This window comes from Aulonocara sp. 'chitande type north' Nkhata Bay, linkage group LG18, assembly GCF_057382095.1.
Source record: "Aulonocara sp. 'chitande type north' Nkhata Bay isolate Kocher_YH1m ecotype deep benthic linkage group LG18, A_spYH_male_GT1.1, whole genome shotgun sequence".
NCBI lineage: Eukaryota > Metazoa > Chordata > Actinopteri > Cichliformes > Cichlidae > Aulonocara > Aulonocara sp. 'chitande type north' Nkhata Bay.
The window spans coordinates 40943035-40954355 of NC_141361.1; the positions used below are offsets into that span (position 1 = coordinate 40943035).

Here is an 11321-nt window from a genome sequence, read left to right on the forward strand (position 1 = left end):
TCACTGTAGGATGGTATTATTGGGATGAGACTCATCCTTCTTCTTCCTCCAAACCCCAACAATGGAGTTTAGACCAAAAAGTTTTATTTTGGTCTCATCGGACCACAGGACTTTCTCCCATGACTCTGGATCATCCAGATGGTCCCTGGCAAACTTCAGACGGGCCTGGACATGGGTTGGCTTAAGAAGGGGAACCTTCAGTGTGATGAATGATTTTAAACCATGACGTCTCAGTGTATTACTGATAGTAGCCTTGCCAACGGTGGTCCCAGCTCTCTTCAGGTCATTGACCAGCTCGTCCCGTGTAGTTCTGGGCTGATTCTTCACCTTTCTTAGGATCACTGACACCCCACGAGCTGAGATCTTACGTGGGGCTCCAGTCCGAGGAAGACATTAGCCTCTTCCATTCAGGGGCGCCTGCAGGAGTCTTGCAGAGGGTACACACAGTCACCTGCACGCGCTCCATCGCGCACACGCACATGCGTGCACGTGCACTGTCGCGCACCGAGCTGCTTGGCAGTGGCTCTGGAGCCCTTTCCAGCTTTGTGAAGGTCTAAAGTTTTGTCTCTTGTGTCGTTGGACAGCTCTTTGGTTTTACTCATGTTGCTGCAACACTTTTGACAGATTGTGGGGTGCACATGTGTCTTTATGAAAGCTAACGGCATCAAACAGGTGCTGCTAAATTAGAATCATGAGCAGAGTGTAGTTGGACTGTTTAAAAGCAGAATAACAGGTCTTTGAGGGTCAGAAATCTGCATGATAAGCAAGTGTTCAAATACTTATTTTAAGCAGTAATATACAAAAATATTTTAATAAAATCATACATTGTGATTTCCGGAATTTTCTTTTAGATTCTGTCTCTCACAGTGGACATGTACCAACGCTGAAAATTTCAGATCCCTCCATGATTTCTAAGTAAATGGCCTGCATTTGTATAAATGGCCTGCATTTGTATAGCGCTTTTTCTAGTCCATAGGACCCCAAAGCGCTTTACACTACATTCAGTCATTCACCCAATCACACACACATTCACACACTGGCGATAGCAAGCTACAGTGGGAGAACATGCAAAATAGCAAATACTTACACAGCAAAGTACAAACAGAACTGCAATAACATTATCTAAATATATAAAAATGTAAATTTTAAATATTTTATCAATACAACTACAAAGTCTATAACACAGAATACAATAATTTCAGTACCTCGCAATGTACCTCATATGATTGTTGGGTTTTTCTCTGTATCTATGAAGCGCCTTGAGGCGACTTTTGTTGTGATTTGGCGCTATATAAATAAAATTGAATTGAATTGAATTGAATGTGGAAGCATCAGGGAGTTGCTGTGATCCAGTAGCCATCCCATCTATGTCATCTATAAAATTGAAAAAATGTTATTAGACCAACCATATTCACAAACACCAAGCCGATTTAACAACATATAAACCATGCATACCACCAATTTCATCCAGAGTTTTTCCTTGAATATCCTTCACAGTTCCCTTCTCCATGGCCATGAGCAACTTGGAGATCTTAGCCAGCTGAATTGTTGATTGGGGCAGTCGATAGTATTCTCTATGGACCCTAATGTCATGGCCGAGGAAATCGGCCAGCTGGTCTAGTTCATTATCTTTCAAGTTCATGACTTGGCTTATCGTGGCAATCTGTTTGCGAAGGTTAGTTGATCTGAGGTTCTGAGGATGTTCAGCTCCGCAAGCATCTGCAAACTGACCAAACTGCCCTCTGTAGTGACCATCACTACAAGGAATGGCGAAAAGGTACATATTGTTTTCAGATACCCCGCACTCTTTCCTCTTACTAACGAGGAGTGACAGGTTATCGGTCATATCAGAAGTCAGGATCACAGCCACCTTTCGTCCTTTTTTCCCCTTCAGTTCCACTCTGGCAAACTGTTGGCAAAGCCTTTTCTCAACTTCTGTAAGCCCAGAGCTGATGTCATCGTTTAGTTTGGACATGTCACGATCTTCAAAATTTTTGACAGTCATACGTGCTACTTCACCTTCCCTCCTCCTATTGAACAAAATCACTTGACAAAGGATCACCTTTGCTAGTGCTGCATAAGTTCCTGCTGTTGGGTTATCACCTAGTTTCTCCCTAGCCGATTCCACTTGCTGACCAAGATATAACTGCAGCTTCTGAACATCTCTGGTCAGTGGAAGGCTGTCGACCTTGTTGTATTTTGCCTCACTCAGGTTTGATAAGGCTGAATGGGAAACTAATTCAGACCACTTTGTTTCATGAAGTGTGTGAAACCTCCTGATTGAATCGATCGCCTCTTGATCCTCTTCCATGAGAGCATGACACATGATAATATCACTTATTTTTCTGAGAGAATGTCCAAGCTTCAGGGCCAAACTTGGGGCTTTGAATGTGCTGGTTTCAGTATCAAAACCTGAAACTCTCTTGACAGCATTAGTAAGAATAAAGAAGTTGGCTGGTTTTATTGCCTCTTCCATATTATGGATTCTTGTTGTGTGACGCAAAGTCACAAGTAATCTCCCAAGTTCCCTTACTTTCTGTCTTATATACTCATGCTTTGATCTGTCACTTCCATGCTTATTAAAAAGAGACTGAGCCAACTGCATAATATAATGATCATTCCTTATTGCACTAGACACATCATCCTTGTGCATCTTGCCCAGTACTGAGTAGAGTTCACTTGAAATTGGCTGAGACATTGTGGATTGAGTAGATGCTATACCAAAGACTCTATCTTTCAGCTTCTCTTCAGCATTATTCTCTGGTCTTAAAGCACATCTTTTCATATGCCGAGAAACTTCTTTTCTGGATATCATACCCTTACAGTATAAGCAGTACTCGTATGTCTCAGCGCTGCTGCTGCTCTTTTTTGAGATCCTTTTCACTTTAAGACAACCTGATCCTGTGGTTTTAACAGCAGAGTTGTGCTTGAAGTTACCAAGGTTTCGTAACCTTTCAAGATGAACTTTTCTGTCCTTTGATGATTTGGGTAACTGAAGCACCTGGGCGACTTCAGCATTTTCATTTACATGCGTCTCCAGATGACGTGCAAATTTTGTTTGAGGTTTTCCACACACAAAACAAAAATTGACTGTGCTTTTGATTAATTTTGTTGACTTGGTTGGGGATTCATTTTGGCTAATATCCACAGTACTCTTTTCGCTACATGCATCTTTTGTTTTCTGCTGGCATGACTCTGAGCTGTCTGGTTCTTGGTCGGGATGAAGATCATCAGTAGTTTCAAGATCATTCAAAATGTGCTCAAAGTTGTTCTTAACATCCATGGTCTGTTCTTTTTCAGCAAAAGTAACGCATAAATCAGGCATGCTAGCAGCATGGGAGTTTTTTGATGGTCCAGGTAACTCAATAGACAACTCTGTTCCTGAGCTTTCTGAATCTGATGCAGAATTTGGGATGTATTCTTCATCAGATGAGACATCACCCTGTTCGTAGATACAGCATAGATTAAATAACAGAAATAAACATGGGAAGGATAAATGCTAAATTGTTCACGTCACAGAGCTCGGGACGTAAACCAAAGTCTCTAGATGTCTTAAAAGTACTAAGAAATACCTCCTGATTTAAAGAAGAAAATGTGCAGCAGATATGTATTTTGTGCAAGTATTTTGATTCTGCTTGATCAATTTGCAATCTGTGATCGATTCAGTACTTTTTTGATATTTGTCCCATTTCTAATATCCAATTTATATTTTTTGAACAATGACATTAACAAAAAAAACAAACACAAAACAAAAAAAACTAAGACACCAGCCCTAACCTGGTCCCGGAGCCCCTCCCACAATGACCCCCACAGATCAAAATTTGTAAAACCTTTGAGACTAGATTGTATGAAACTGTTTTTTTTTTTGTTTGTTTTTTTTACAAAGGATTATAATAAAATCTAAGTAATATTTTTACAATGTGTTTATTTCTGGCCTCTCTCACATAACTTCTACACTCTATCCAGTCCAAAATCTCTCTGCTTTCAATTCTCTATCTGAGACAACACTTACAAAACTGATTATCCTTATAATTTTGTGATGAAAGAAAAAGGAAGAGCAAGCAACATGTGGCAATCTTCACGAACTGCATCTACGTCAATATTAACTATATTATAATGAAGCCTGCGTAAATTCAACCTGGGAGAAACACCTGCACATCATCTCCATCATCATCATCATCATCTCAACTCCCTTCAGCTGCTCACTCCGGCGCAGCCAATCCGGAGCTCCCTCGCACCTATGCCTCCATTCAGCATCCGGGCATTTAAGCTCTTTCACCCATAGCTCGGCCTCTCAGCGTTTTCGCATCCCTCCACCACCCCTGCACCCCCATGCTTGCCCCCTGCCTCCATACCACCACCAGTGTCCAGACCCCAGGGGAAGACCTCCTACTTCAATCAGCAATGCTTTTATCAACAGTTTTCCCGCCGGGGTCTGACCGCCAAATATTTAATGTTCAATAAAGCATGTCTAATTCTTTCTCCGTATCTGAGTCTTTCCAGGTTGAATTTCACTGTACACTTACGTCGGACATATCCCAGTCTTCTGAAGATGTCTGGAGGCAGATCTTATGCCACACACAACGGCATTCTACAAATACAAAGAAACCACAGCATTAGACAACAACCGATGATTCATTAAGTTATAATTTAAAAAGTAGCGATCCCACACATCACAAATTATATTCACGAAGACCACTAAATATAAACAAGCATAAAGTGAATTTAAAACCAACGCATAATTCAGAATAAAAAGCAGATTTTTTTTTTTAAGTTTAAGACACATTTTAAACTTATGAATATGATATACTGAATCATCCTAATAATAAATTTTTTCATCAGATTTGAGATATAAAACATTGTTATTTTAAAAACAGACTAATTGACAGACAGACAGACAGACATACATACATACATACGATCTAATGAGAAACAGAAAAGCTAAAATGTTTATCCTACATTAATTAATAAGGATTGAGATGAAAAGGACTTCTACTAAAAAGTCATTGAAAATGTGTAGAGACACCATCAAGCATTTGTATTGCAAATTGCCTGATTGATCTATTGGAATAGGTCTGGATTAATCAGACCCAGTACCTTATTGGGCTTCCTATATTGACATTGTAAGAAGTTTGCAAGTTTGATGCAATGTTTACTCAAAGGGTTTATTATCATCAAACATCATCTTCCAAGTTTGTGTGTATATGTGTAATTACAGAATGACAAACAGACTTGAGGGCAGTTTACTTCATACATGTTGATACTCTCTTAAATATAATTAAACATTTGTGCATTTTGCTTTATCTTTATATAACAGATCAAATCAGGAACTGTGGTTTTTGCATTGTAACATCACAAATAAGCTAAATCAGCATTGTCAGTACGCATGCACGACGCGGCCGGGTCAGAGTACACCACTACCCACGATGTAAAGGCTGAATTATACTTCTCCGTCAGATATAGGCTTGGTTCTTTTAATACATCCATGGATATAGGCCTACGGGGAAGTGCTGTGCCAGGGTTGCCAGACGTCAGTGGCCAAACCCCGCACGAGCGTCTCCGGGCACCACAGAGGCTGATGGCTCCGAATATGAGGCTTTGAAAGTGAAAGTTTATTTGCAGCTGTTGATTCATTGTACCAACCTTCCCTCAGCTCTAAGGGATCTGGAATTGTCATCTGACAACTGTCAGTCTCGATCTCGAGCAGAGACTTATATCCAAGGTAGCATAGCCTCCCACTCCTGCTGTTTTGTTAAAACTATAGGGGCTTTTTGTAGTGAAAACGCCCAAGCGAGGGCCACGAATTCTTTCTTTCTCTTCCCAGCAGCACTGTATCCCCGTTTCGTACCAAATTCTTTTAAAACATTGACTTTAGGACGCTCAAAATATTCAATATCGCTATCACACGCGGCAGTGTTTACTGTTTACGATGCACGCTGGGTAGTCGTGACCCTTGACCCGGACCGGCATGCCTTGCGCGCGGTGAGATGCTTATTTAGCTTATATGAGCTTGATGTTGAAAGAGTGAAACAAAGATTTAAAGTTGTAAAGTTCAACAGTCTAATCAACAAAGAGTAAGAGGGCAATATACATTATTACAGTATGTTCTCTGTTCTCTGCCACACTAAGCAGACAAACTCAAATGCATGATATGTGATAGTATCTGCCATTACACTGTGTATCATTGCAATGGTTTGAATTGATAAAACTTTGAAGTGATTTTTTTTATTCTTTACATATGAAAATGTAGACCTGACTCATGGTAACTTATGGTATAGTGAAAAAATGCATTAATTAACACAAGATAAATAATACACTTACGCTTGCATCTTAGACCGTGCCATCTGATAGCTGTCAAAGGTGAATGGCATATCCCGCATTTGTCAAGTTTCACCGATTCAAATACCAGCCTATGAATTGTACACTGGAAAAAATTAAAAACATGAAATGAAACATAAAACATTGTTACCCAAATATTTTATGACGAATTAAAAATAATGTTTGACCATTTTACATATTTTCTACCAATCCTTCAGGAGAGATTGAAAGGGAGATAGGAGTTACTTTTTAGATAAAATAGTGAAGCATATCTATTCAATTCCTGAGATTTGTGAGTTAGAGAGAGGGGAATCTATTTAGATGAAGCAAAAGTAAAATACTAAGAAGCTAAAGTGACTGTGAGTAAAAGGTGCATGTATATGTCTGACACAGAAAAACCCAAGGTTTACAAGGACACTGGCCATCAGCCTCATAATGACATCCGAGCTCAAACTGATGCTTTCACTGTTTCACCTCCAGTGTGTGGCCACTCAGTAAAACACACTTGTTAAGGGGACACTGTGGTTAGAAAAGACCTCCTGTTCTAAATAGAGGACATTTCCACCACCGCTGCCAGATGTTTGCTAAAATACTCAAAATGGAGTTTCATGTAAACACCATAACACTTCTAACCATTGGTCAATTTTAAAACAAAGGTCAATTTCAACTCACCTCACAAGCAGAGTCGTTAGGCACAGCTCTGGATGATTGTGGCACCTCTTTCGATTTGCTCTCTGTACAAGGGAACACAAGGAGATTCAGTGCTTGACTTTCGTTAAGTCAAAAAAAACACATCTACGCATAACGCAATCAATTCACATCCCTGACTGTTACAATTCTACTCAAAATATCCATCAAGACACTATAGAATCATCAGAAATGTCCCAATACTGGCACATTTTTCATGCAGCAAACCTTCAGGCATGTCATGCATTGCCAGAAGTTAACAACATTTACTCAAAACTGACCACTGGTAAGTTCTTCTGAGAACGCTTGGGGTGACAACTCCTGATACTGGACACCAACTTCACCAATTAACTCTTTCAGAGAAGAAGTGCCACGCTGACCTCCAACAGAATGCACCTAAAAAGATGCAAAGATGAACAAGCATCAATGGTACAGTGTCCATCTGATCAAGAGGGACACTCTCAGTCAAACCTTAAAACACCCAAATGATGTTGAGAGGGAAATGCAATGTTAAATGATGACTACCTGTACTTACAATGATTTAAAGACTGCACATGCAGTATAATTGTAATCAATTGATAAACATGATCTTTACAAACCACACTATTTACCAAACTACACATTGATACAATCTTTAGTAAACAGATGAATCCATGCTAACCTCATGCTCAGAGTTGTCTGCTGTAGGTCTAGATGACTGACACTCTGCTCTTAATTCTCTGTCTGTAGAAGAGAACACAAGACATGGAGGCATAGTGCTTTGCAAGACCCCAGGGTTTAACAGGTAGTGCTTACTCAAGCAGGGACTCACCTGTGAATGAGTCTGTAGAGATCACATGGTGCTCCACGTCATGGGCAATAGGCTCTGCAACACACTGTTGACCAGAAGGGATGCTTGCGATCTTTAGCTGGGTATGAAAAGTAGAACAAATATTGTAAACATCTGGCAGCTACAGTGGAAATGTATTTAATCCACTACAAGTGGTCTTTTCTAACCAGTGTCCCCTCAACCCGTGTGTTTTTCTGAGTATGCCAAACACTGGAGATGAAACAATGAAAGACTCAGTTTGAGCTCAGATGTCAGGACAGTGTTCTCACATACCTTGAGTTTGTCTGTGTCAGACACACACACATAGTTAAGCATTTTCTGTTTCACCTTCAGTTAAATACAGTTCTAACTCTCACCCTAACTGCAAGGAAACAGAGTGATTAACCCTTACCTAGTTAAGTGAAGCCAAAGTAAGACAATACTAAGAAGCTAAAGTGACTGTGAGTAAAAGGTGCATGTATATGTCTGACACAGAAAAACCCAAGGTTTACAAGGACACTGGCCATCAGCCTCATAATGACATCTGAGCTCAAACTGATGCTTTCACTGTTTCACCTCCAGTGTGTGGCCACTCAGTAAAACACACTTGTGGAGGGGACACAAAACAGATAAGCTTGCAATCATCACTTGGGAAAGTCATACAAATTCAAGATTTAGTTAAACCAGATTGAATACCACCAAGAGGACATTTAAATATTGTGACTAGGGCTGAAACAACTAATCGATTAATCGACAACTAATCGATTATTGAAATAATCGTTAGTTGCAGCCCTAATTGTGACATCTAGATATGTAGGTTTTAAACAACAATTCATAGGGGGAAATTTTTTTTTAAATGACCCACCTTTTTCCGCCAGGGCCATTCTTTCCCACCATAGTCATAAGTAATTTCACTTCCTGCCGCAATTTCCTTCAGTGCAAAAAGGCAGAGATGTGGCTTCCCTTCTGCTTCAATCAACTTCATTCTGCAATTTGGTGTCCTGTGTTCATCGTTTACTAGTCGCCCAAATGACCCATCTTCAAGTGCTCCATCAATACTGCAAATTTGGAAACATACATTAAACAAACATTTATAGTGACACGCCTATGAACTATACTATAATTTTTAAGCACCAACACAAACACAACATCCAATACAAGTTTAGTTGTTAAATGCATAGTTGATAAGTTAAAGAGGGTCCATCAGTCAAGGACGCGTTGCTTTCTGACTGAGATAAGTGTTTGCGCTTCTACTTGTGCTTAGAGCTTAAACGTGGTTTTGTTGTACTGTCGCGCTGACCTTGTAGGTGTAGGTGTGGCTGTGGCTGTTACTCTTCTCTTCCTCCTCTTGCCCACTACCTGCTCTGTGCTGCTGCTTGCGCGTGGCCGCTGATTAGACCTTGTGCAATCTACAGCTAAGCGCAGCCTGGTGCGCACTGCTCCGCCAGGTGAGTTGAATTAGAGCAATCAAGGGCGGGCGTGCCTAGTAGACCTTAAAATGCATGCAGCAGTCATTTGACCCGAGCGTGACATGCTGAGAGGACAGCAAACCAAGCACAATCTACTTTGAGGAAGACTTTGAGTTAGACGGGCTATCGGTAAGCTTGGACTCATATTTGCTGCTTATGTTTGGGAACTATGGAAGCTCAATTGTGGAAATGTATTTATGCTTTGGGAAATAGTTACGGCATTTAAGTTTAAAAAATTATATTGATATTAAAATAAATGTTTAAGTTTGAATAAACTGTTTATGTAGATAGTGTTTCCCACACTTATGTTAATTAATACTAAAAGCAATTACCCCAAATCCTTGGTTAAATCTTAAAACTAGTGTAAATATGTTTGGTTTAATTTAAGGAAAATAATTCTTTGTAAAAGAAAATCCTTGGTTAAAGTCTTTATTAAAATATTTGTAAACTCTAAAATGTATACTTTAAAAATTGTTACAGAAAGTGTAAAAAATGCAAGGTAGACCACAGTTTATTTCATCTTTGTTGTTTGAAATTACTCACCTCTGATTCAAAAACTAATGAATGTAAAACTAAAACTAGGATAAATGATAGTTTAGACAAAAGTGGCTTTACTGAAGTGTATATTTTTGTTATTTCATTTGTCTTCTGTATAATGCATTTAATTTATCTGAATGATTAATGAAATGTTCTTTATTTTTTGTGTTGAAAGGTTTTTCACCTATCCATCAAGCCATCTACCTACCTCACAGACAGAGAACACTTGACATGTACTATTTTGGCATTGTACATATTATACAGTAGTTTTGGACACAGTATAACAGTGCACGAGTCTCCGTGTCCACATGTGCCAAATGCGCACAGACACAGGGCCGCTCATTCAGCCCTGGCCATTTGAATTTTCTCTTATTATTTTCTCTATCTCTATATTATATTTTAAATCTTCACAGCAGCGTGAGCACACTGTCTTAGCTGTAAAATGTAGGCTTATATTATTACCCCTCTAACCCCGTACATTACGCCCGTGAGTGTGTATTAGAGAAGGCACACACAGGCTGAATACGGGGACTAACGGGCCCTCAGCATATGTGGGAGTCCCGTCAGTCCCCAGTACTGCGAGTTCCCGGGGACCACAGGGTCACCGGGAAATGACGGAGCCTCAGTAAGAATGAGATCCTGCTATTCCACGGGTCCGTCACTCCCCCTTCTATAGATTCTGGGGACTGACGGGGCCGGGTACTAGAGGTAAGGACTCGTTAAAGAGCAATATGAGATGTTTGCTTCAGAAATCCTGACCTTGCAATAGAAATGTAAACATTCAGTCATTTTGAATTTACCACAAAGTCTTCTGCTTCCATATGAATTCAAACATGAAGACTGAACATGCGCTGGGGTACAGGTTACGTCTGTGTTCAGCTTCAGTTGCATCAATAAGCTCCCCTCTATACTCGACCACGAAGTCTCCTTGTTTGAAATTGGCTAAAGTGAAGATGCCACGACCTGAAGACACAACCATATTAGAGACACAGGCGTGGCAGCACTGCAAATAATCAATTCATTAAATATGTATATCTGTAAATTGCAAGTATGCAATGTTGTGCTTTTTTTCAATTCTACATATATAATAAAGAAAACATGTCCAAGTGCAGAAAACATAAATAGCCAGGCTCGCTAATAACTAAATTATTATTAAAATACCTTAGATTTTAATTTATATTGATGTTTGTACAGGTCACCACTGGTGATGTGTAACCCCTCAGTCTAGCCTGCAGTGTGTCAAAGTCACTCACCTTTAACTGAATTAATAAATTTGATTTCTAACATTGAATTCTTGTCTCTTCTTGCAAGGATGTGATTAATGGCATCCTGAAGGGGAGTGGTTCTCCGTGACATGATTTGCTAAGGAAATCAAGATAAAAATGTAAACATCAAAACTTCAAGCCTTTATGCTTACAAGGGCATTAGTAAAGGTGAATGAGAAGCACCCCCCCCCCCCCCCCCCCCCCATGTTAGCGTATTATTAGTTTAAGGTTATTTTA

General features: G+C 39.8%; 1 protein-coding gene across 1 annotated transcript; it reads right to left on the bottom strand.

Moving 5' to 3' along the window:
* LOC147309271 (uncharacterized) lies at positions 1-10848 on the bottom strand. The gene is made up of 12 exons (XM_086273314.1): positions 10620-10848; positions 8679-8871; positions 7817-7913; positions 7667-7728; positions 7287-7401; positions 6991-7052; positions 6322-6424; positions 4527-4591; positions 1456-3442; positions 1331-1374; positions 506-614; positions 1-341 (listed from the first exon to the last, which is right to left on the bottom strand). The coding sequence occupies exons 1-12, from the start codon at positions 10796-10798 to the stop codon at positions 1-3; spliced, it is 3357 nt and encodes a 1118-aa protein (XP_086129440.1). The 5' UTR covers positions 10799-10848.
* Positions 10849-11321: the final 473 nt, after the last annotated feature.

What these genes read in the sequence shown, in the direction of transcription:
- LOC147309271 (XM_086273314.1), bottom strand. Translation starts at nt 10,798, where the DNA reads ATGGTTGTGTCTTCAGGTCGTGGCATCTTCACTTTAGCCAATTTCAAA. An exon ending in CAGACAACTCTGAGCATGAG is followed by an intron (nt 7,402 to 7,666) that starts GTTAGCATGGAT and finishes GCATCTTTTTAG; the next exon opens with GTGCATTCTGTTGGAGGTCA. An exon ending in AACTCTGGATGAAATTGGTG is followed by an intron (nt 1,375 to 1,455) that starts GTATGCATGGTT and finishes TCAATTTTATAG; the next exon opens with ATGACATAGATGGGATGGCT.